This window comes from Diplotaxodon limnothrissa, linkage group LG18 (genome assembly GCF_057381915.1).
Source record: "Diplotaxodon limnothrissa isolate DT_005_m linkage group LG18, D_limnothrissa_male_GT1.1, whole genome shotgun sequence".
Lineage (NCBI taxonomy): Eukaryota > Metazoa > Chordata > Actinopteri > Cichliformes > Cichlidae > Diplotaxodon > Diplotaxodon limnothrissa.
The window spans coordinates 43,861,664-43,888,277 of record NC_140613.1 but is presented as its reverse complement, the minus strand read 5'-3'; the positions used below and the strand labels follow the sequence as shown (position 1 = coordinate 43,888,277).

General features: G+C 44.2%; 1 protein-coding gene across 1 annotated transcript in view; it reads left to right on the top strand.

The window, feature by feature from the left end:
- LOC146614356 (ADAMTS-like protein 2) overlaps positions 1-21,263 on the top strand; it is a 43,794-nt gene extending 22,531 nt beyond the window's left edge. Inside the window, exons 9-20 of the mRNA XM_085378123.1 lie at positions 8,516-8,691; positions 8,768-9,140; positions 9,302-9,370; positions 10,994-11,249; positions 11,474-11,568; positions 12,723-12,849; positions 19,026-19,239; positions 19,457-19,612; positions 20,355-20,525; positions 20,607-20,783; positions 20,893-21,046; positions 21,133-21,263. Coding sequence (XP_085234249.1) covers positions 8,516-8,691; positions 8,768-9,140; positions 9,302-9,370; positions 10,994-11,249; positions 11,474-11,568; positions 12,723-12,849; positions 19,026-19,239; positions 19,457-19,612; positions 20,355-20,525; positions 20,607-20,783; positions 20,893-21,046; positions 21,133-21,263 — 2,099 coding nt within the window. The remainder of the gene's footprint in view (positions 1-8,515; positions 8,692-8,767; positions 9,141-9,301; positions 9,371-10,993; positions 11,250-11,473; positions 11,569-12,722; positions 12,850-19,025; positions 19,240-19,456; positions 19,613-20,354; positions 20,526-20,606; positions 20,784-20,892; positions 21,047-21,132) is intronic.
- The last annotated feature ends 5,351 nt before the right edge of the window (positions 21,264-26,614 follow it).

The following is a 26,614-nucleotide window of genomic DNA, read 5'->3' as shown; positions in this document are numbered from 1 at the left end:
AATCGTGCCGATCGCCAAAACGGTCGCACGACTCAAAAATCGGCTCAAAATGGGCCAGAAATCGCACAGTGTCTGCCCAGCATAACACCGCGGTAAAGTGAGCCGTCATTTGTGAGCCGCGGTCAAGCCAGCCGCCTCCTATCCGCCGCATAAATTTCCTTGCGCTTTTACACCAGTCTTTACGGTAGCGCCTTTTCGCTTTATGTGCCAATTGAAAGACTATACCCGCGCGCGCACAAATTACAATGTAGCAGCCCGATACAGTCAATACAATTATGGAAATGTCAGAAATTCATTAAAAATCATCCTGAGTAGTTGATGTCCAACTTTCAACACATCCCCCCTCTGGGACACCTACTGTACCTGTGTGCCAGGTTTCACCCAGATTTACTGTAGAATTCCTCAGAAATTAACCCCTGTTAGGCCCTTAAAAAATGCACCCTCTAAAGGCCCTAGGGACCAAAAATGGTCCCACCCCTAAAGGTGCAATAAAAAGATTATATATTCATTTTTTTCCCACTTTAAATTGGTCAGTCTTTTAAAACTACTTCTCCCTGAAATATTCATATAAAGTTTTAATTATATTTTCGTTGTTTTAACCCTTTAAATCCCAGTTTTATTACATGAGCGCACTGTTTTTTTAGCCCCAAAAAACAAAAAAACTAAATATTTTCAAAAAAAACCATTTGAAGTAATATTAGTTTGTTATTATAATTAGGCCTTTAGCTGGACCAAAGATTGGCACCAACATTCATTCTGATCAATTACTATTTTTTTTGCAGGAGCAGATTTTAAAAAATGCATCCTCTAAAGGCCCTAAGGACCAAAAATGGTCCCGCCCCAAAAACTGCAATAAAAAGATTATATATTCATATTTTTTTCCACTTTAAATTGGTCAGTCTTTTAAAACTACTTCTCCCTAAAATATTCATATAAAGTTTTAATTATATTTTCGTTGTTTTAACCCTTTAAATCCCAGTTTTATTACATGAGCGCACTGTTTTTTTAGCCCCAAAAAACAAAAAAACTAAATATTTTCAAAAAAAACCATTTGAAGTAATATTAGTTTGTTATTATAATTAGGCCTTTAGATGGACCAAAGATTGGCACCAACATTCATTTTGATCCACTTTTATTTTTTTTGCAGGAGCAGATTTAAAAAAATGCATCCTGTAAAGGCCCTAAGGACCAAAAATGGTCCCGCCCCAAAAAATGCAATAAAAAGATTATATATTCATATTTTTTTCCACTTTAAATTGGTCAGTCTTTTAAAACTACTTCTCCCTGAAATATTCATATAAAGTTTTAATTATATTTTCGTTGTTTTAACCCTTTAAATCCCAGTTTTATTACATGAGCGCACTGTTTTTTTAGCCCCAAAAAACAAAAAAACTAAATATTTTCAAAAAAAACCATTTGAAGTAATATTAGTTTGTTATTATAATTAGGCCCTTAGATGGACCAAAGACTGGCACCAACATTCATTCTGATCAATTACTATTTTTTCTAGGAGCACAGTAAATGTAATATATTGGTGATCATGTTTTCACTTTTTGATTATGTTAACTGCTTATTGGCACTTATTATTTACTTATTGCTTATTACCACTAAATACTATTACCTTGTTGTGTTCTAAAATAAAATAAAAAAATATGAAAATAAAAATACAAGGTCACTTTGAACAAGAAAACATTTATTTTTAGAACTTTAGAATAATGAACATGTGCTGTTTGGAATGGGGAAAGGTATGAGAGATGGGGGCTGGGGGTGGGGGGGGGGGGGGGGGGGGCAGTCCTGTTCAGGTGGAGCAGTTGCTGCAGATGGTCAGGCTGTGCTCCTTGCATGCGCCCTTCCCACATTTGCAGCAGACGGTAAAGACCCTCCTTCTTCCTGTGCAAAGGTCACATTGCTTCCTCACCTTAGATCTGATGGCTGCAGAGGGGCCTGGAGAGGGATCTGCAGCAGCACCCTGCACCTGTTTCACATGCTCTGCTGTGTGGGAAGAGCGGGGAAGTCGCTCTCTCTTGGCAATGTGCGGTTGAACTAAGGTTTCTCCGACCTCCTCGATGTAGAGCCTCCTTCTGTAAGCTTTGCTTTGCTGCCAGGCTGGTTGAACCGCGGTCCACAGGACGTAACCATTATAGAGCGAAATGTCAATCAGATGGTGGAAAAGGGCTAACGGCCACCGCCTCGTTCGCCTCCTACAGGTGTAGGTGGCAACAGCCTAATAAAAAAACAAAACACACACACAAAAAAAACCCCATTAAACCTACGTATATTTTACACAAGAATATATGAGCAAGAATGAATAAATTCGTGCGCAACTGATGCGTAATGACACCTACCTGATCGAGTTTGTCCACACCTCCCTTGGATTTGTTATAATCCTTTATTATGTGTGGCCTTCTCTTCGGCTCGTCGCAGACTCCTGGAGTGCGGTGTTTGGAGCTCATCAGGAGGACATTTCTGCCGCGGCGGGGGACGTATGACACGGCCGTGTGCGTCCTAGTGAAAGCAAAGACGGAGGAAAACACTCCTCTCCCCCTTGTCTGCAGCAGTTGTGGCGGAAGCTCGGGCTTGTTCTTCCTAATGGTGCCAACCAGGGTATTTTTTCGCCTGAGCAGCTCCTCTGACAGAGGGAAGGAAGTAAAAAAATTGTCACAGGTGACGCTGTGTCCCTGGAGCCCCTCTGTCAGCTCCAGAACCACTCGCATCCCCTGGTTGATCTCAGCGCGCCCACCGGCTGCTTTTCCCGTGTAGAGCTGTAGTTTCCAGGCATAAGACGTCTCTACATCGCAGACCGCCCATACCTTCAGACCATACTTTGCTGGCTTTTTGGGCATATACTGCCTGAAGGCGCACCTCCCTTTGAAAGGGACAAGTTGTTCATCCACACAAATTTCCTTGTTTGGCCAGAACATCATCTGGAGGCGATGGGTCCAAATATCCCAGATTTTGCGAAATGGACCCAGTTTGTCATCACGGTGTCTTGGTCTCGCAAGTCTGTCGTCGAATCGCAGAGCCCTGGTAATGTAGCGAAACCTTTTCTCGGACATGGTAGCCCGAAAAACCACCCGGCCGGATTTCTCACTCCAGAGACTGAGTGTTGATTCGTTTCGGGAACGGTAAACACCGGCCAGAATTAGTAGCCCCACATACGCACGCAGTTCATCGCTGTCCACGTCTTTCCAGTCAGCGATAGCACGTCTCCCCTGGAGATTGGTCATTGAGACGATATGCAGGATAATTTCATCGGTGACGAAAAGAGAAAAACTGGATTGTAGGTCACTGATCCGGGCGATGGCATAAAAAGTAGGTCCGGTGTGTCCCGTGGCCGCTGGAACGTAGCGGAGCGTCTCAGCGTTTGTCGGAGACCACTTTGTTCCATTTTTGGAAACCCACCCTGCCGATTCTTCCTCCATCTCTCCGCTCTCATTTTCAGACTCTGATCCATATGAGTCGGAAACGGACTCCTGCTCCTCCATTTCCTCCTCCGAAGAAATCTCCGCGTCATCCCCGGGGGATGACGAGGCGCTATCCCCCGAATCACTGCGGTCAAGTGAGCCCTCACTTACGAAGTCACAGTCAAGCTAGCCGCACCGCCAGCCGCACCGAAAATGTGGTTGCATTACTCTTACGCATATTACGGTATCGGTGCCGACTGGCTTAGAAACGCAGTGTTTTCTGTCCTGACACTACATTACTTCACAATCCACTCCCAGTTTTGGTTTATCTCCACTTTTCCCCCTGTGATCCACAGCCAAAATTACTGTACGGTTTTTGAGAAAATTGATAGTAAACTTTGCACAATTTACTCCACTGTACTTTTAATTTCCTCATCTGTGACCTCAGATTACAGGAAAACTGTAAGAGGTGACACAGATATTTCACTGGATTATGACTCTGGGTGACCCCCACTCTGCACCCTGTCATCCACAGCCAATATTACTGTACGGTTTTTGAGAAAATTGATAGTAAACTTTGCACAATTTACTCTACTGTACTCTATATATTCTCATCTTTGAGCTCAGATTACAGGAAAACTGTAAGAGGTGACACAGATATTTCACTGGATTATGACTCTAGGTTGTCGCCACTCTTCACCCTGTGATCCACAGCAAAAATTACTGTACGGTTTTTGAGAAAATTGATAGTAAAATCTTCCCATTTTGCTTTACTGTACTCTACATATTCTCATCTTTAACCTCAGATTACAGGAAAACTATAAGAGGTGACGCAGATATTTCACTGGATTATGACTCTAGGTTGTCGCCACTCTTCACCCTGTGATCCACAGCAAAAATTACTGTACGGTTTTTGAGAAAATTGATAGTAAAATCTTCCCATTTTGCTTTACTGTACTCTACATATTCTCATATTTGAGCTCAGATTACAGGAAAACTGTAAGAGGTGACACAGATATTTCACTGGATTATGACTCTGGGTGACCCCCACTCTGCACCCTGTCATCCACAGCCAATATTACTGTACGGTTTTTGAGAAAATTGATAGTAAAATCTTCCCATATGCAGTAATTGTATTTGAATTAGTTAAATATGAGTGGGCAACTCTGACCATGACAAGACTGCATTTACTTTAAGAAATTAATAAAAAAATGTAGACATATTGTTGTCATTATTTCTACTCTTCAATTTGATGTGTTTTTTCTTTAAGATAGTATCAGAAGTTGCTCCTCCACCATGAAAAAAAAACAGCTGCATGTATTCTTTTACTACATCCACGATTCTCCTCTGTGGTCTTCCTCATTCATCCTGTTTGGAGCTTAATGTTCAACATCCTTTAACTATTAAAATTACAGAAGTAGAAGAAAGTAATCATCAGAGCAGGAATCATGATAAATGATAAATAGATTACCAGTACATGAAAACATAACATTTGCATAATTTCTCTGATAACCCTGCATTGGATGGGTTTATTAACGGTGGGCTGAAATTGTACTATAGTCTGCTGATGAGGAACTTTTTTGAATGTTGAATTAAATGTCCTCCACAATCTGTATATGAATTGTCATTAAAACCATAGAGATTCTTACTTATAAAGGAAAGAAAAGTGTGACAATGCCCATCAACATATAGTGTATATTTTTTGAAACATTACAAAGATACATGTAATTCTGGGTTCACCTGAATTACGGATTAGACTGGTGGACAAACAGATGTTGTGTACAACTGGTGACAGCATCAGTGACAGGGATGCCAAAAGGAAGAACAAATTAATCAGCAAGGCTGGAAGCAGAATTAGGAGGCGTCATAGTCAGCGAGGGTCAGAGATCAATGAACAAATTTCCCACCATCATGGATAATGCATCACCCTCAAAAGGATTCAAAATTTGGGCCATGAAGAACAGTTCAGGAAACCTATTTTATTGTTTCGTCTGTGAAACTGTATAAATGAAATGTAAATTATGTTAAAGGCAAACACATTTGTAAGCAATAAGAAACAAACATGCTTTGCATTATGTCTTTAAACATCTGTACAGACTTGATACAATATTTATTAACTGAATTTAAAAACATGTTTTACATAGTGGGAGTATTTCTTTTACTGATGATATTTCAATGATATGTATTTTCTATGACTGAAAAATGCTCTAACACATGGCAATAACAGCAGATGTGGCAATTTTGTAATTTGTTGTATAAATTTGATATTATTTTAGGCAGTATATTTTCTTAGCCTTTATCATACTCTGTCAACACAGCAATCTCAGAAACCGTACAGTATATTTGGCTGTGGATGACAGGGTGCAGAGTGGGGGTCACCCAGAGTCATAATCCAGTGAAATATCTGCGTCACCTCTTATAGTTTTTCTGTAATCTGAGCTCAAAGATGAGAATATATAGAGTACAGTAGAGTAAATTGTGCAAAGTTTACTATCAATTTTCTCAAAAACCGTACAGTAATTCTTGCTGTGGATCACAGGGTGAAGAGTGGCGACAACCTAGATTCAGAATCCAGTGAAATATCTGCGTCACCTTTTACAGTTTTCCTGTAATCTGAGGTTAAAGATGAGAATATGTAGAGTACAGTAAAGCAAAATGGGAAGATTTTACTATCAATTTTCTCAAAAACCGTACAGTAATTTTGGCTGTGGATGACAGGGTGAAGAGTGGGGGTCACCCAGAGTCATAATCCAGTGAAATATCTGTGTCACCTCTTACAGTTTTCCTGTAATCTGAGCTCAAATATGAGAATATGTAGAGTACAGTAAAGCAAAATGGGAAGATTTTACTATCAATTTTCTCAAAAACCGTACAGTAATTCTTGCTGTGGATCACAGGGTGAAGAGTGGCGACAACCTAGAGTCATAATCCAGTGAAATATCTGCGTCACCTCTTACAGTTTTCCTGTAATCTGAGCTCAAAGATGTCAATATGTAGAGTACAGTAAAGCAAAATGGGAAGATTTTACTATCAATTTTCTCAAAAACCGTACAGTAATATTGGCTGTGGATGACAGGGTGCAGAGTGGGGGTCACCCAGAGTCATAATCCAGTGAAATATCTGCGTCACCTCTTATAGTTTTTCTGTAATCTGAGGTCAAAGATGAGGCTATATAGAGTACAGTAGAGTAAATTGTGCAAAGTTTACTATCAATTTTCTCAAAAACCGTACAGTAATTCTTGCTGTGGATCACAGGGTGCAGAGTGGCGACAACCTAGATTCAGAATCCAGTGAAATATCTGCGTCACCTTTTACAGTTTTCCTGTAATCTGAGGTTAAAGATGAGAATATGTAGAGTACAGTAAAGCAAAATGGGAAGATTTTACTATCAATTTTCTCAAAAACCGTACAGTAATTTTGGCTGTGGATGACAGGGTGAAGAGTGGGGGTCACCCAGAGTCATAATCCAGTGAAATATCTGCGTCACCTCTTATAGTTTTTCTGTAATCTGAGGTTAAAGATGAGGAGATTAAAAGTACAGTAGAGTAAATTGGGTAAATTTTATTGTTAATTTTCTCTGAATCATACAGTAATTAGGGCTGTGGATCACAGGGGAAAAGTGGAGATACACTAAAACTGGGAGTGGATTGTGAAGTAAAATAGTGTCAGGACACAATAGACTGCGTTTCTAAGCCGGGCTTCACCCATACCGTAATATACGTAAGAGTAGTGCAACCACATTTTCGGTGCGGCTGGCGGTGCGGCTAGCTTGACTGTGACTTCGTAAGTGAGGGCTCACTTGACCGCAGTGCACAACGAGACGCGATTAACACCTCACGACCAGCTCCCGATCATCAATCGCTTGGTCGGGAGGATTTCAAACCTGTTTGAAATATATATGATTAGTGTATTACAGTAAGCAAACTAATCCAACTCCTAAGTAACTTTTTAAAGGAAGAGAACAGGATTAGTAGCTAAACTCTGGGTACTGCTATGTTAGAAAATGATGACTCTGTGTTGAGGTGCATTCTGCATGGCTTCCAACACTCAGCTGTTCATTCTGTAATTTCACTACAGATCCCAGACCTGCACAGGAAGCAAATGTCATCACATTTCAGTGGTGATGAGCGTTTTAGTCTCCAGCTAAGACTTGGTCATTTTCACTAGTTTTAAGTTAAAGAAGTCCAGTTTGACACCAGGACCGTCTTTTTTGGGTTCTGTGAATTTGCCTCCTGTCTCGAGGTATTTGAGAGTAAGAACATGCAGATCTGAACCACCTATCTAGGTTCCTAAAGTCATTCACGTCTCATCTGAAAGGCGTCTTCAGTCCTACCAACTGATGGGACGTCCCTGGCCTCAAGTGGCTCCCATCAGTTTGTCATGTGTTCGTCACCAACATCCCAGTTGGGATTTTACTGTGTCAGTTAAAGCTGACATCAGCGTGGAAATAAAACGTGTCTGGGAACAACTGCAGAGTAGGCGGAGTTTTTTTTCACAAAGGACACAGCATCTCCTCATCAACAGCCAATCACAAGTACTTCCTGTTTCCATGTGTCTAATATATGCTTTGAATTATGAGTTGTACTTCACTGCTCTGTGTTCAGCGAGATTTAAGTCCACAGATATGTGACTTGAATCTTTAAGCGCCTGATAATAAAATAGTGCTAGGTTGTCTCGTGTGCGTCTCTCAGTAGAGCACAGTTGTCACTTTGAAGGTAGATGTGAGATATATGTGGTCAGGGAGCCCCGTCAGCTGTTAGAAACATGCGTTTCAGATGAGAGCTCTTCAACAACTAACAAACAAGTCCCATCTCCTCAAGCCCTTAGACTACCACGGCCTAGATGGGAATGTAGACAATCTGAATGATATTGTGTGCCAGTGTGGTGCTGCTTATTGTGGTTGCACCAGCACAACCTTTGCTCAGTGCTTCTACCCGCTGTAGGTTTGGCCCCTTGGCTCGGGGACAACATGTAGGAAAACACTGTCCCGTTTTGGTACATGCTCAGTACCATTGGCCTGGATTTACAAAGACACACATGTACACACTGAAGCTCTGACATTTGAAAAGGACTTTTTAGCCCTCCTACCTGACGTTTTCCCTTCTTTCTAGCTCTGTCAGATGAAGCGGGATATTTCTTCTTCAATGGGAACACTGTGTTTGACAATCCTCAGAATTTCCACGTGGCAGGAACAGTGTTCAAGTACCGACGTCCAAGCGTCGTGTTGTCTGATGGGTTGGAATACATCATTGCCCAGGGACCCACTCTGCAGGGTCTTAATGTTATGGTAGTACAGGAACACACACACACACACACACACGTGTTTGTTAGTTTGACTGTAACAAGGCTGCGTGTCATTTCAGTACTACAACTTGAATGGGAAACTCCCCCACATCACCTACGAGTATACCATCCCACTCAAGTCTCAAGCAGCTGCCGCGGCCTCACGCCACTCCAATCTTAACCTCACCTATAATGACGTAAACGTGGATGTCAGAGGGGATCAGAGTATCTCGATGAACCACAGCAGAGGGTCAGCATCTGTCCATCACGACCTGCACGACCACCCAGATGTCCAGCTGCAGGAAGAAGAGGAGGAGGAAGTGGTGTGGGAGATCCAGACCGCCAGACCAGCACCAGTGGACATTATGGTCTACAGACCAGCTGACGTCATCACTCGTGTGTTTAGTCACAATGATGTGGAGGAACAGGGACCTCCAGCACCATCTGGCTACAGTAAGTTTCATCTTACTTGTATTATTAAAGATGTTCTGAGTCGTGCCAGAGGTTCAATCAGGAGACAACAACAGCTTTAGTGATCCTTTAATCTTCCGTGATATTGGTGCTTTCTAACCACATGATTTCTGCCACTGTCTTTCTTTTCTCTGGTCATGAAGAAAGCTCTTCCAACTCTTCTAACGAGCACTCGGCTGAAGATGACAACACGCTAATGCTCACCTTCCCAGGTAGAAAAGACAAATCCAGTTGTTTCCCAAATGTTTTCACTTCAGACATCTTCCTTGTGTACAGTAAGGCGGTGGTTCCCAAACTTGCTTTGCTAGGCCCCCGTTGTCTTACAAGAACCCCGCCCACACACACACGTGCACACACGCCCATATTTTGTTTCAAACTCCACTGCAGTTTATAAATTGTAAACAATGAAAGAAATAAAAGGTTACAGGTTGCAATTAAATAAACCGCTACCTCCTTTTAAAAAAAGAAAAACAAACCATCTTTAATTATTTTACGTATAGTTGTTTGTGTTGTTTTTTAGGTTTTTACTGTGTAATAATATTCAACATTTTTCAAAAAAATGTCTGTGCAGAGTGTTTAAAACATGAACGACTGTGGGATACTGTTTGTCCGTGATTTGAACCGGGGGAACAAACTGTGTCGGTGTCACTGACCAAACGTCTTCCCCCTGCGTGGCGAGCATTCACTGGGCACGGAGCGAGGATCCAGTTATTCCGCCTCCGTTACAGATATTAGACGTGGAAGGAGCGAGTGTTGTTACATTACCATTCAGTTTGAGGGTTACACCAGAAAATTTATATTTATTGTTCTCACGTGGTAACAGACAGGATTATTTTAACAAACATTTTGCTTGGTAATTATTTTTATCCTCCTGTAACTTTACTGTATAAAGAGCTAAAACCTCCAAAGTTTCAGGAGTAGTTAGTCGTTTTAAGAAGTGTTTGTGAACTAAAAATCAAGAATGTGGGATCCTGTTTGTCCGTGATTTGGAGAGCCCAGCGCTGCTCCCGACGCAGGGAAACAGATCCTGGTGGGGAGACCTGCCTTGGAACGACAGCTGTTGTGCAGGTGAAGCCAAAAACATGATATCCTTCATCAATATGTTCTAGTCTTTGGCTTGGAAGGAAGTTGGTTTGGAAGAATATTTGGTAAATGGACTGGTTCATATATAGCGCTCTTCTACTCTATCTGAGCACTCAAAGTGCTTTATACAAGTATGGGTGGGTGAGTGAATACTTTGGACAATACAGGGTGTGAACGCGGAATAATACAGTCTGATGTTGATCAGCTATGTGTGTGACTGGGAGCAGCTTCATTTTTCAGACAATGATCCTGAACAGAGATGCTTCTACTGCCAATAAAGGAACCTGGAGAACTCCTCCTGAAGGCTGCTTAAACTTCAGAGTTCAGGGTGTGAATAAGACCTGTGGTCACACCAAAGCTCACTGGACTCACGCACCAGTGTTGGGCCAATATACTACAACCACAGTTCCAGTGAAGTTGGGATGTTGTGTAACACAACACAGATGTTCACAAAGTGGTGAACCTCGCCCCATCCTTTAAAACGACTGAGCCGTTTGGGGATGCTCATGACAAACACCTGTTTCCCACTAACCTGTTCACCAACTTTCCCAGTCTTTTGCTGTCCCTGTAGCCGTTTCCCATTTTTCTAGCAAATTGTAAGGAAGTGAGGGAAAGCGCAAGAACAGGACTGTAGAGTTTGACTTTGATTATATACAAGTTATGAAAAAGACACCTAATAATATGAAGATTAGCAAATAAAAAATGAAACCTTAACCTTGAAAGTAATTTTAAAAATCATTTGTTGTTCACAGGTGATCAGAGGGTTCATCCTGCAGCAGAAGATGCTCCCCACCTGCTGCTGGAGGAGACAAACACTCACTCAGCCACACACACACCCACTGAGCAGCAGTCAGTTGCTGCTGCAGACACAGACACAAGCTCACAAATGCACAGGGACGTTGTCACAGTCATGGACTCTGTGGCCTCAGAAACAGTCAGTGGTCCTCACACCGCCATCCTGGTAGAGCTGCAGCAGGTGTCAGAGGTCCAGGCAGCCGACACGGAGAGGTACGATGAAGCATCTCATGATCCTCAGAGCTTATTCTGCATTTGTACTGTAATCATAACAAGAACTGCTTCACATACAGTCCTTCATCTCATCACCACACTGGGTTCAGATGTGTGCAGACTGGTCTGGGCTTTAACACGTGATCCTCAGGTTCAGTGAAGTCATTGTGACATTGGTGGGTTTCATGAATCTGCCTCCTGTCTGTGTTTCTGCTTCCTTCTAGCAACAACTTTGATGTGGAGCCACATATTAGTCTGGGAGACCTGTATAGCTGGAAGGTGTCTGCTTATGCTCCATGCAGTTCCACCTGTACAACAGGTAAACACAAAGCTGTCACCTGATACTGTTAGAGCCAAACCAGATATTTGTGTGATTGGCTGCTGCTGCAAATCAGCACAGATTCAAGCACAGTGTAAAAGTGATTGTTCTACATTTAACTGAAGGTGATCATAGTGACACTGTACTCGCTATCCCTGAGGGACTGATGAACTCCTGATGCAGGTCTAGACTTGGTGATGCGATGTTACAGTACTGCTCTGACACTGGACAAACCGTATTATGTTGTAACTTTGTAACTAAAAATATGATTTTGACTAACACTCCTTGTTTAATAATCCATACTGAAGAAGTGAATTTGTCAACAACAGTTGCAGTGGAAACGTTTCATTGTGTTTGACGCTTCGTGCTCTTCCTGACTGAATCAGGCTGAAATGGTGTGAACAGGCCGGGGGGCCAAAAACCTGCATTTTCAGTGTTGCCACATAATCGTGTCAGTCACAGCTGCACTCAGGATGGAGAGTACAATGTGATGGTAAAAATGGCTCACAGTGATGCTCTGGCTTTGTGCTGGGAGACTGCTGCAAACTGAGACCCAGCCTAAACGTGATCGACCTGTTTAGGTGAGCTTGAAAGAAGAGCTGATGTCTGCTTTGTGTAGTGTTGCAGTCTGTGGTGAAATCATACGATGCACAGAGCAGGAGAGCAGCACAGAACTACCAGAGCAATCTAAAAATGGCTCTGAACACCATCTGTCCATGAAGCCAGATAACACACACCAATGAGTTAAACTGCAGGAATGTCTTAAAGACATAAAGACCTGGATGGCCGCTAACTTTCTGCTTCTTAATTCAGATCAAACTGAGGTTATTGTACTCGGCCCTGAAAAGCTTAGAAATATGGTATCTAAGCAGATTCTTACTCTGGATGGCATTACCTTGGCCTCCAGTAACGCTGTGAGGAACCTTGGAGTCATTTTTGACCAGGACATGGAGGATGTTCATCTCTGTGAGCACTGTGTGGTGGGGTGGCTGTAGCTCAGCAGGTGGAGCAGGGTCTTGCATGAATGTGTGTGAATATTAGATAATTAGCACTTACACAGAAGAACCATAGAAAAATCATAAATGAATGGGTGCACGAGGCAAGTTGTAAAAGTGCTCAGAGGAGAGAAGTTCTGAGATGTACTGTGTTCCCAGGTATCACCAGCACATATGCCCTGTGCGTCCGGTATGATGGCACTGAAGTTGACGACCGTTATTGTGACTCTCTGACCCGACCGGAGCCCACACAAGAGTTCTGCATTGGAAAGCAATGTCCTCCACGGTACTGTTTCACCTCAGACTCACTGCAAAATCCACACCACGTTTAACACAGTTTTATGTGTGAATGGAAATGCTGGTTAACTGGAGAAACCAATCATGTTCAGTCAGGACCTCTGAGGTGGAGCAGGGTTAGAAGCAGCTTTGATCGTAGCACACGTTTCCCAGGTGAACAGTACTGATGCTGGCTGACTCTGAGATCTGCAGGGATGGATCTCCATGTCATGGCTGAACTAACACTATGCCTGATTTCAGATGATGCTGACATACTCTGAAGTCAGATGCTACTTTTAGGACCTGGAGACTTGGAGTTCACACTGGGACGAACCAAACGTGCCATTTTTATCAAATAAATCAATAAATAAACTGTTAAAAACTGACCTTTGCATCTACAGTGGGGCAAAAAAGTATTTAGTCAGCCACCGATTGTGCAAGTTCCCCCACTTAAAATGATGACAGAGGTCAGTAATTTGCACCAGAGGTACACTTCAACTGTGAGAGACAGAATGTGAAAAAAAAAATCCATGAATCCACATGGTAGGATTTGTAAAGAATTTATTCGTAAATCAGGGTGGAAAATAAGTATTTGGTCACCTCAAACAAGGAAAATCTCTGGCTCTCACAGACCTGTAGCGTCTTCTGTAAGAAGCTTTTCTGTCCCCCACTCGTTACCTGTATGAATGGCACCTGTTTGAACTCATCATCTGTATAAAAGACACCTGTCCACAGCCTCAAACAGTCAGACTCCAAACTCCGCCATGGCCAAGACCAAAGAGCTTTCGAAGGACACCAGGAAAAGTATTGTAGACCTGCACCAGACTGGGAAGAGTGAATCTACAATAGGCAAGCAGCTTGGTGTGAAAAAATCAACTGTGGGAGCAATCATCAGAAAATGATGAGACAAGATGGCGCCGAGTATGGCAGCCTCGTCGCGAGCTCCCCCAAGCAACAGCTTTTTTCTGTGTTTAATTTTACTTTTCCTTTATTTTTTCACGAGCAGCACTTGTCTCCTTGTGTACGACCGACAAACCTTACTGGACATAAAAGACGGTCTTTCTTATAACTTTCCGGAGTTCAAGTTTTGCAACACGGACGCTCCGTTTGCAGACCCCCCATTCATCTCACCTGAGACGCCTTTGTTCTCTGGCCCTGGAGGCCGCAAACGCCGACGCAGAGGGAGAAGATCTGGCGTTCTGGTTCGACTGAGACGGCGCACTTACAGACCACCGTTACCCAGTTTATTACTGGCTAATGTGCAGTCTCTGGAGAACAAGCTGTGCGAGCTTCGGGCACGGATCTCATTCCAGCGAGAGATGCGGGACTGCTGCGTGATCTGCCTCACAGAAACCTGGCTATCGGACAAAGTACCGGACTCCGCAATACAACTGCCGGGGTTCTCTGTGCACCGCGCGGACAGGTCACAGGATCTTACTGGGAAAAGCAGAGGCGGTGGTGTGTGTTTCATGATCAACAACAGCTGGTGTGATTATGCGAACGTGCACCCGGTCAAATCCTTCTGCTCACCGGACCTGGAGTACCTGATGATTAAGTGCCGGCCATTCTGGCTACCGAGGGAATTTACAGCAGTGATTATTACGGCTGTTTACATTCCCCCACAAGCCGACACTGACCGAGCACTCAGGGAACTGTACAGTGCGATCAGCAGTGAGGAAACCGCACACCCAGAGGCAGCGTTTATCACAGCCGGAGACTTTAATAAGGGAAACCTGAAGAAAGTCTCACCAAAACTCCATCAACACATCCTTTTCAACACACGTGGAAACCGGCTACTCGACCACTGTTACACCTCTTTCCGGGATGCGTACAAAGCCCTCCCCCGCGCCCCATTCGGCCAATCAGATCACCGCTCCATCCTGCTCCTGCCCGCCTACAGGCAGAAGCTGAAACAGGAAGCTCCAACCCGGAGGGCGGTGCACTGTTGGACAGACCAAGCGGGACAGACCAATCGGAGTCTGCGCTGCGGGACTGTTTTGATCACGCGGACTGGGAAATGTTTCACGTGGCCGCCAGAGACATTGATGAATACACAGACTCAGTCTGTGGATTTATCAGGAAATGCGTGGAAGATGTCGTCCCATCCAGAACAGTTAAATCCTTCCCAAATCAAAAACCCTGGATTAACGGAGATGTTCGCGCGGCACTGGCGGCACGGAACACCGCCTTTGCCTCCGCGAACACATCGGACTACAAACACGCACATTACCAACTCCGGAAGACGATCAAAGCAGCCAAACGTGAGTACAGCGACAGGGTGGAGCAACAGTTTGACAACCCTCGGAGTATGTGGCAGGGACTAAACACGATCACAGACTTTAGAGGGAAAACCAGCACACCGCAGACCACGGCCTCTCTGTGTGAGGATCTAAACGTATTCTACGCTAGATTCGACACAGCGAACACCATGAGACCGGACAGTGTGCGCACCGCGGATGACGTCAGTGCGCACACTGTGTCTGAGGAGGATGTGCGGAAGTGCTTCAGGAAGGTGAACGCACGCAAAGCTACTGGTCCGGACGGGATTCCCAGCCGCGTCCTCAAGTCATGCTGGCTCAGCTGGCTGGAGTGTTCACGCACATCTTCAACCTTTCCCTCTCTCTGTCTGTAGTCCCAGCCTGCTTCAAAATGGCCACCGTCGTCCCTGTACCCAAATCCTCCACCATCTCCTCATTGAACGACTGGCGACCTGTAGCCCTGACCCCCATCGTAAGCAAATGCTTCGAGAAGCTGGTCAGGGACTTCATCTGCTCTGCACTACCCGACTCACTGGACCCTCTACAGTTTGCATACCGCCACAACAGGTCCACTGATGATGCCATAGCCCTGACACTACACACTGCCCTGTCACACCTGGAGAAGAGAGACACGTATGTGAGAATGCTGTTTGTAGATTACAGCTCAGCATTCAATACCATCGTTCCCTCGAAGCTGGACAGGAAACTGCAGGATCTAGGACTGAGCAGCTCCCTCTGCAGCTGGATCCTTAGCTTCCTGTCTGACAGACGCCAAGTGGTCAGACTGGGCAGCATCACCTCATCCCCCGTCACACTGAACACTGGTGCTCCACAGGGGTGTGTACTGAGCCCTCTGCTGTACTCACTCTACACCTACGACTGCACAGCCACTAACAACTCCAACATCATTGTGAAGTTTGCGGACGACACTACAGTGGTGGGTCTTATCACCAACGGTGATGAGACGGCTTACAGGGAGGAGGTCAGCGCCCTGACCCACTGGTGTCAAGACAACCATCTCACCCTCAACGTCGCAAAGACAAAGGAGTTGATAGTGGACTTCCGGAGGTGCAGAGAAGTACATACCCCCATCACCATCAACGGCGCTGCTGTGGAGAGAGTGAGCAGCTTCCGGTTCCTTGGAGTACATCTGGCTGAGGATCTTACGTGGTCAGTACACACAAACAAAACAGTGAAGAAGGCGCAGCAGCGCCTCTTCTTTCTCAGGAGACTGAAAAGATTCGGCATGAGCCCCCGCATCCTCAGGACCTTCTATCACTGTGCCATTGAGAGCATCCTCACTGGATGCATCACCACCTGGTATGGCAACAGCACCGCCTACAACTGCAAAGCTCTCCAGCGAGTAGTGCGGTGCTCTGAACGGATAATTGGAGGTGAGCTTCCCTCCCTCCAAGACATCTACAGGAAGCGGTGCCTGAGGAAAGCGGGGAGGATCATCAAGGACTCCAGTCACCCCAGCCATAAACTGTTCAGACTGCTTCCATCAGGAAGGAGGTTCTGCAGCATCCGGTCCCGTACCAGCAGACTGAGAGACAGCTTTTTCCATCAGGCCATCAGACTGCTGAACACGTCATAGACACCTCAGCTTCACTACTGGAACTTCAACATTATGCACTCCATACTGTACAGTAATGCCACTGTTTTGCACATATTCAACTCTGTATATTTTATTTTATATATTTTATTTATTGTTTACTCTATTTAATTTGTAAAAATGTGTACACACACACACACACACACACACACACACACACACACGTAGGAAAATATTTAGTATACACATCCAGAAATGCATACACTATTATATATTGTACATATATTTATTAGTTTCAGGTTGGCCATTCTTGTATTTTGCTCGTTTGTGTTGTTGTGTTTGCACATCTCTGTTGCTTGTGGGGCTCGCACACAAGAATTTCACTCGCATGTGCTGTGCCAGTGTGCCTGCACATGTGATGTGACAATAAAAGTGATTTGATTTGATTTGATTTGAAAATGGAAGACATACAAGACCACTGATAATCTCCCTCGATCTGGGGCTCCACGCAAGATCTCATCCCGTGGGGTCAAAATGATCATGAGAACGGTGAGCAAAGATCCCAGAACCACACGGGGGGACCTGGTGAATGACCTGCAGAGAACTGGGACCAAAGTAACAAAGGTCACCATCAGTAACACACTACAACGGCAGGGAATCAAATCCCGCAGTGCCAGACGTGTTCCGCTGCTGAAGCCAGTGCATGTCCAGGCCCGTCTGAAGTTTGCCAGAGAGCACATGGATGATACAGCAGAGGATTGGGAGAATGTCATGTGGTCAGATGAAACCAAAGTAGAACTTTTTGGTATAAACTCAACTCGTCGTGTTTGGAGGAAGAAGAATACTGAGTTGCATCCCAAGAACACCATACCTACTGTGAAGCATGGGGGTGGAAACATCATGCTATGGGGCTGTTTTTCTGCCAAGGGGACAGGACGACTGATCCGTGTTAAGGACAGAATGAATGGGGCCATGTATCGTGAGATTTTGAGCCAAAACCTCCTTCCATCAGTGAGAACTTTGAAGATGAAACGAGGCTGGGTCTTCCAACATGACAATGATCCTAAACACACCGCCCGGGCAACAAAGGAGTGGCTCCGTAAGAAGCATTTGAAGGTCCTGGAGTGGCCTAGCCAGTCTCCAGACCTCAACCCCATAGAAAATCTGTGGCGGGAGTTGAAAGTCCGTGTTGCTCGGCGACAGCCCCAAAACATCACTGCTCTCGAGAAGATCTGCATGGAGGAATGGGCCAAAATACCAGCTACTGTGTGTGCAAACCTGGTAAAGACCTATAGTAAACGTTTGACCTCTGTTATTGCCAACAAAGGTTATGTTACAAAGTATTGAGTTGTATTTTTGTTATTGACCAAATACTTATTTTCCACCCCGATTTACCAATAAATTCTTTACAAATCCTACCATGTGGATTCATGGATTTTTTTTTCACATTCTGTCTCTCACAGTTGAAGTGTACCTCTGGTGCAAATTACTGACCTCTGTCATCATTTTAGGTGGGGGAACTTGCACAATCGGTGGCTGACTAAATACTTTTTTGCCCCACTGTATAACTGTATCTATAAATTTACAGCATCACCCAGATTTCCTACAAACATCTGGCCTAATTGTGTTACTGCATTAGCTGCTAAATATCTGTGGATTTCTTTTTATTCTCAATAATCTGGAGCTGATTTATCAGACCTCATGTTTTACTGCCTATTTATAATATTATTATAAATATTTTAGTTTAAAATGTTATCGTATGCATATACAGTGGAACCCCGACTTACGAAATTAATTCGTTCCCGAGGGTCTTTCGTAAGTCGAAGCAGCCATCGCGCCTTTTGAGTGAACGGTAGGCTATAGGCTAGTTGCTAACGGCAACAACAATACGTCGTTCAAGTGGAACAGCGAAGCGCAAGTACGAAAACCAAGGGGGTTGTCACATGATTCGGAAGGCATCGTGGGCATTGTAGGCATTCTGGGCTCAGCCAATCAGAGCCAGCGGATTTCGTTACACGGGCATTTTGCCTCAACACGGGCAGAAATATTGCCGTTAAGTGCCTTCGTAACTTGAATTTCTCGTTAAATGGGGTCTTCGTAAGTCGGGGTTCCACTGTAGTTGAATGTTTTTGACAAACGTTGGAAATGATTCCAGGACTGTAAGAGTGAATATTTGGGGATAGCTTTGATTTACTGCCATAGTTTGGGTTACACCTGAAGCCGTCTGCATAATGCATCACACGGGGTCACCACCGTGGATGGATGCCCCACCAGGGAATTAAACAGAAGTCCAGCACAAATCCAGGAGAGTGATTCATTACATGTGTGGAGATGTTTTACGGACCTGTGATAACTACTCCACTTTGTTCTCAGATGGGAGACGAGTGGTTGGAGCGCGTGCTCTCGGACGTGTGGCGAGGGCGTGCAGTATCGTATCGTGCGTTGCTGGAAGATGCTGTCTCCTGGGTTCGACTCCTCTGTCTACGATTCGCTCTGTCTGTCACATGATCTCCACAAACCAGCCAATAGGAAGGTGTGCCACGGCCAAAGCTGCGGACCCCAGTGGGAGGTGTCGGAGTGGTCGGAGGTTTGTGCTACAGCAGCGTCTAACTTTCATAACAACCAGTTCTCGTTTAATGTTGGTTCACTGCAAACTTCTTACATGTTCTTACGTGTTACCAAGCAAGAAGAAACTTTCCATGATTCACCTTTTTGAGATTTTGTCTCCCGTCAGGAGGACACGTGAATATTGTCATGCTTCATCACACCAGCTGTCATTCATCGTTTCTCCCTCCGTGTGTCAGTGCTCAGCACGCTGTGGCTCTCGGGGCATCCGCACTCGAGAGGTTCGTTGCTCTATGGAGAGGAAACTATGTAACGAGACCTCTCGGCCAATAGAGAGCCAGGAATGTGAAGGCCCACCTTGTGACAGACGATGGAGCGTTTCTGATTGGGGACCTGTGAGTTCAGCCCTTTACTGTACCCACCACACACTGACACTGTCAATCACTGTTTCCAAGCCTGAAACTGTAAAGTTTGGTCATTTTGATGACCTGACAGTGTGTCTGTGAGAGGTATCACCAGATACGTCACCATGGTAACAAACCAGTCTCGAGTCACTCGGGTCTTTATCTTTTGATTTTCTTGTCGTTTTTAAAGTTTTCCAGGCTTTATGAGCGTCTGTGGACACTCGCTGCTTTTTCACTCGTTTACTTGAACCTGAATGTTTTTGTTGTTAAGCCACTAAACACTGCTTCATGCCCAACTCTGGGCTGTGTGTGCAGTGTGCAGACAGCTTAGCAAAGAACCACTTTGAAACTGCATATTAAGATTATTCGTTATTAGCACAAAAACACAGAGTTTGCAATGTTTTTTTTATTATTCTACGAAAAATGCCGAAGATAAAAGAGTTTAACAGGTTAAAATAGGTTTTATATAGAGCAACAAAGAACTACACAGAGCATTTGAAGCCTTTGGGCCTTCAGTCGATCCATCTCTTTGCTTCAGCCTCTCCTGAAATGGTCCCAGTGGAACGGCGGCTGTCAGTTACTGGGCTGAAAACCAGTGGATTACAGTGGGATAAACAGCAGATTAATCTGACTCGATTTTGCAGTGTTGTAGTTTTCAGAGGTGGAGGTTATGAGCAGCTTTTGTGCAGCGTGTAAATGTATTTTGCATGAAAATGTCTCTGCATCGTGTCAGTGCTCAGGTGAGTGCGGGGAGGGCAGGATGGTGCGTTCTGTGACCTGCCGTTCGTCAGGCGGACTTGTGATGTCAGACGGGCAGTGTGACCAGCCGTTACGCCCGTTGGCCATCTATCCCTGCGGTGACAGAGACTGTGCTCCACACTGGGTTGAGCAGGAGTGGCAACAGGTGACTGTGGCACAGTGAAGACATCATATTTTAACGCTATATAAGGATCGTGCACTCTTTAGTTTTGCGTCTGTGTTTCAGTGTAACGCTACCTGTGGCCGCGGCGTGCAACAGCGTCAGGTGGTGTGTGCTGGCCTGGAAGGAGGAGTGTTCAAAGAGTTTCCAGACAGCAGCTGTAACCAAACCAACAAACCGCAGATGAGCTCATCCTGCTTCCAGAGACCCTGCTCCAAGTGGTTCACCACATCCTGGTCTCAGGTAGCGACGCCTGTCATCAGCCACCCAGCACACAATCACAGCCGTCTCACATTTTTCAAACTTTCCTCAACAAACTACAATTGGCAAGTTTGACCTCTTGTTCACTCAGTGCAGCAAGACCTGTGGGCGTGGCGTCCAGGTTCGAGAGGTCAAGTGTTACCAAGGGGAGGAGCTGGTAACGAGGGGTCACAGCTGCGACTCTGCCCTCAAGCCAGAAACCAAGCAGAGCTGTGAAATCCAGAGCTGTCCGACAGAAGCACCAGGTATAAAAACTCCAAGAGCAGACGATGCCGCCGTGAGACGATGACTTTCTAACAGGAGCTTTGTTATGTGTGTGTTTATCCTGCAGCATCACAAGGAGCAGACTTCTGCCAGGACAAAGCAACAGCCAACTGCGCCCTGGTTCTCAAGGTGAAGCTGTGTTCCCACTGGTACTACAGGAAAGCCTGCTGCCAGTCCTGTAAGGCACCCAGACCCTGAAGCCTTCGCTGTAACCTCTCACCTCAGCATCAGCCACTGTTACCAAAGGTCACGCTTTTATTGGTGCTACACAAAGCTCGCTGCTCGCCGCAGTACATCAACATAACCTGATTACTTTTATCCAATCATTGATGTCAAAGGTCAACTTATGGTCACTGTATGATTCTCTCCTTATCATTGTGGGAAGTATACCAGTACGAGGTCTTCTCCCAGCATCCTTTCTGAACTATATCACTGACTGTGGTACTAGTTTAGTCACAACCTCCAACTCAGACAATGTGAAGATAGACTAGCTTTAGGGGGCGGAGCTGGGTGATGAGGAGGAAACAGTTCTTTCTGTGTTCATCGCTCCAGATAACAAATGTGTCATTTCTACGGTGCTAAAGAAGCTGTATGTAAACACGTCAGAGCCTAAAGCAACGGTCGTCACTGTGGCAGCAGACTGAGACAGGCGGGGAAACTCGGCCCTGTCCTTAATGTACACAAACGGGGAGTTTGGGCAGGTTGTCCTCCTGCTGCCAGCATGGAACGCAGCTCCTCGTCCTCCCCGCACAGCACGGCTACCGTAATGTCACCTGTCGTGTCCATACCGCCGCTTACGTCTTCAAATCGAACTGCATTTGAACAATATTTTCAGCCCTTCAAATGGAAACACAGCTGATATTCAAAGTGAACCTGGACACAGCACAGAAAAAAAACAGCTCACTGTGTTTCCATTTAAATGAAAGAATCCAAAGTATTAACTGAGTTTATCTATACAGCATCAAATCATAAAGTCGCCTCACAGTGCTTCACGTTGTATATAACATTGTAACGTGCCTTTTAATGGGATTAATGTGCCTTTGGAACTATTGTCAAGCGACATCTAACTGAAAACTGCGTTTTCACTGCAGCATCTCTAAAGATTGTTTCCTAGCTGGTAGTAATGAGTTGCCGTTGCACAAAATGATTCTTTAGCTTGCAGCCGGGGTCGTCCTCTGTAAATAAGATGGCTCTGGGAAAGCTGGTACAAGTTTACTGGTAAGGAGTCAAGAAACAATTGTGACTTCTGTGGGCTTTTCAACCTGCAGCAGCTGAAGGACAACACGCCAGCCGTGCAAACAGAGCAGCAGGAACACGCTGCTGCCAGTGAAAACTGCCCGGGCCAAACTCTCGTCTGCGTAGTACACTGTTTGTTTACCTGATGTTACACTGCCTCAGAGCTGCTGCTGCTCTGACTGTTTGTACTGTATCCCACTGAAAGAATTAAAGGTGAGTGTTTGTGTGTTGACCCACTGCTTCTTTGTAGTCGGACTGACCCTTGCATTTAGCGATGCTGTTGGATACCAAGGTGTAGTTGTGAAATAGAAGGAACGAGCTTAAACTTTAGTGGTGTGCAGCTTAAAGGTGGTAATTCAAGCTAGGTTGTATGTGTGTGTGAATAAAAGAAACACAGACGTGAAGACGTGATCTGACCCTCTGTGTGGATGTGTGTCACAGTTAATCGTTAGATCAGTTTCACCCTTCATGACCTTCACAATTAACATCAACGTTAGAAAAGGTGAAATCTCAGGGCCCAGCCTCCTCTGCTCCACTGCTGCAGCCGAGCCCCCCACAGAGCCCTTTTTGTGCATTAACATTATCCATGATTGTGGTTGGAAAGGCAGATAGTTAACAGATATCCTCACAAAATAAAAGACAAACAGTCATAACATTGGATTTTCATAGATGAGACATCAGATACAAATATTCAATTAAGTTTTATTTATACAGTGCAAAACCACAACAGTCGCCCCAAGGCGGTTTATGTAAGTTAAAGACCCTAATAGGGAGGAAAACCCAACAATCATATGACCCCCTGTGAGCAGCACTTTCATGACAGTGGGAAGGAAAAACTCCCTTTTAACAGGAAGAAACCTTCAGCAGAACCAGGCTCAGGGTTCTCTTTACTAATCTACAAACATGACACATTATGTGAAATCCATAAGGAATCTTGTGGACTGGATTTTACTGCCATGGTTTGGGTCTAGTGATCCTTTATCCTGTAGTAAAACATTTCTACCCTGATGGCAGTGACGTCCTATAGGTCAACCTTGACTAAGGGACTTTGAGTGGTTGTAGCGCTTGTTAGATTATAATATTATTTTATGCCCTGTTATACCCCTAACTAAAGATTGTGAATTATTATATAGTTTTAGTTTGCATTATTCTCCTGAATTAGAAGAAGCTGATAACTATTGCATTCGTTAAACTGATTTGCATTACATTAGACTGCTGATTTATTGTGGATGAATGATATTGTTTTATGATGTTATAAGAAATACTGTTTGCAGAAAGTCATCGCCTTATTTGTCTGATTAGAAGAGAACAGAGCATGCTGGAGTTTTCTGCCCCATCTCAGCAGGAGCAGATAAACGGGGAGCCAAGGTCGTAGCTTAGGCGCCGTGTGAGAGAAAAGCATGTGAATGTTTAAACTTTTATGATAAGGTGGGAGCACCAGAGGCTATAAGAGTTTGAGTAATCCTCCACCATTTTGAGATCTGATGCTGTCTGCATTCAGTTTCCATCTCCCACGTGTGTGACCATTAAAATCACCGTTTGACTTAACCCGGCCGGACCAGTGTTATTATTGTGGTTTTTCTCTTGTCTCCATCCCCAATATTTTGAACCATAACATCTCGGGGGCTCGTCCTGTGGTATTGGGGTGGAATTTAAAGGTTTGGACGGTCCGAGGTTGTCGAACGGACAGGCACAAGCCAGTGGTCTGACGTGAGTGGGCATAAGCCGGCTTATCTAAAGGTAAGGCACTACCTGTTGAATTTTTTCAAAGTGTGCCAAATTGGATATGACTAAATTAAAGTCTACTCACTGAAATTACTGGTAGAGGGTCTGTTTTGATTTTGATGAGGATCCGCGTGTGTTATGCAGTTAAAGTCGGTTAAGAGTATTTAATGAAGTTGAAAAAGTATGAAAGAAATGCTGGGTTAGAGTCCCAAGGAATTGAGTTAAAGGCTCAAGTAGTTTGGTAGGGAATTGGTCATGTTGTTGGTTAAAGTCCAAATTGGTTATAAGTGTGGTCCTGTGTGATCATCTCTAGGCACTTGCCTTAGTCACACTCTTGTTTGAAGGTGTTGACTGTTGTTTCAAATTGTTACAAATTATTATAGGACGGCACCGGAAGTTTCTAAGAAGCGCATAGCCCGGAGGTTACGCTCCCTCCTGGCCGTGGACGCGCGGCTTTGACCTGTCGGCGAACAGGGATAGTTCAGTTTGGCTTATCTGTGGGGTACAGGGCATCCTGAAATAAGCTAGGAGTTAGAGTCTCCTCACCGTTGGAAACGGTGTGATGTGCTTTTTTGGACACAGTTAAATTGAGTTAGGGATTTTAGAAATCAGGCCATAGGCTGTTCTGGAGGAAACAGATACTGGTTAATTGATTACAAAAAAGTTATCTTTCTTCGGTGAGACCCGTTATGGTAAAATTTTTTGAAATTTGTTAGGTGCTGAATCTGTCAGGCCTGTCAGTGGTTGTAAATATAAGACGTCTTTGTAATATAAAATAATAGAGTCTTGCCTGAGTTTTGTCTGACCCTGTGTGTGACGACAGCGCACTGCAGCGCTGCGAGCTATTTTTAGACTGTGTGTGAACATGCAAATGAGCTGTGAGGCGCACAGAGGATTTTTGCTTCCTGTTTAGTGTGTTTTTGAGTTTTATAATTATGATTTGCAAACAATGATACATGCCTGTAATTAAAACGCTGATTTTGCTGATTATAATATTACAAATAAGGTTTTGAATGACTATGCTGAATGTTTGATGTTTGGCTGGGTTTAGATATAGAAGAGACAAATTGTGCTTGATTAAGACCGGCACTTCAGCCGGTCTTAATCTTAATCTTAACTTCTTAATCTTAATCTTAATCTTCAACCGGTCTTAATCACAATCTTAAACTTAATCACAATCTTAATCACAATCTTACTCTGCCGGCACTTCAGCCGGCAGAGTAAGATTGTGATGAAAATGATATTAAATAAATCTCTTAGTGTGTTGATACAGGTGGCTACGGGCCTGAACCAACTGCCCCCCACGAGCACACAAAAGGTTAAATTAACCCACCTACAAACGCACATACACTAGAGCTGGGCGATATGAGATTTTTTCATATCACGATATGTTTTTTTCATTTCAGGCGATAACGATATCTATCACGATATAAGCCAAATAACTATATTTGTAAGATTTAAATGTGCCGTTGCTCACAAGTAAAATGTGAAATAATCAGCAGCTTGTTTTGATTTAAATATTTATTTCCCATAATAAGTTCAACAGGGTAGATGTACTTAAGGAACATGAGACTTTTTCAGATAAATAAAGGCAAATATTGCAAACTACACAAAAGGCAGCCGCTAAAGCGTTTAAGTTTCAAAATAGAACAAACGAAACAGACTAAACTGTCAATTCCACTTAGAAACAAAATATTAATTCTAAAAATAAATCTTAGTTTGTTTTACAGAAGAACAGACAAAACTGACTAACTTTTGTCAATATCAAATAAACTGAGAACTAAAAGGAAATTCTCAATCTCTCCTTGTTGTATAGTTTAGCTTTTCAAACAGTTTTAACAGTTACTTTAGTCTGACAAAAGCCGAATGACGAATCAGCGCTTCCAGTCAGAGACTGAGGCTACGTCCACACGTACACGGGTATTTTTGAAAACGGAGATTTTCCATTTTCGTTTTAAAAAATAATCCCGTCCACACATAAAGGCAGAAATGAAGGAAAACGCTGCTATGAACATGCCAAAGCAGCAGGTGGCGCTAGATTCCTAACCGTGCCGAAATGTTGGCCAATCAGAAGTCTAGAAGCCTCGGTGGGAAAAAGTAAACAAAGCTGGGGCATAGAAGCAGAACCGAGTCGTATGTGTGGAGGGACAGTAACTGTGTGTATATGTAAGCATTTAAACACTGTAGAGAGTAGAATTAACAGTATTGTAGAAATTCATTTCACCGAAACAATAACGTGGCGCACAGTGTGACGCATGCACCAGTTTATTGTGTTTCCAGACTTGCTTTCGGCACAATTTACAGTGCACGCTACTCTGTTTTTTGTCAGACTTGAAATAGCCGAAATACCTTCACACTACGGAGCTTCTATGGCTCTTCCGTTCGACAATCTCTCCGGCATTGGAACCATCATCTGTTTTCTCTTCGGTCACGCTCGGTTGATTTTTCTAGTCGGCACACTCATTTCCTCCATTACGCGCTGGCTCCATTACCCGCTGGCTGCTTCCCAAACAAACACACGTGCGGCTTGGCACTTGTGCTGTACGTAACAAGTCACCCGACGTGACGCTGCGGCTGTGATTGGTTCG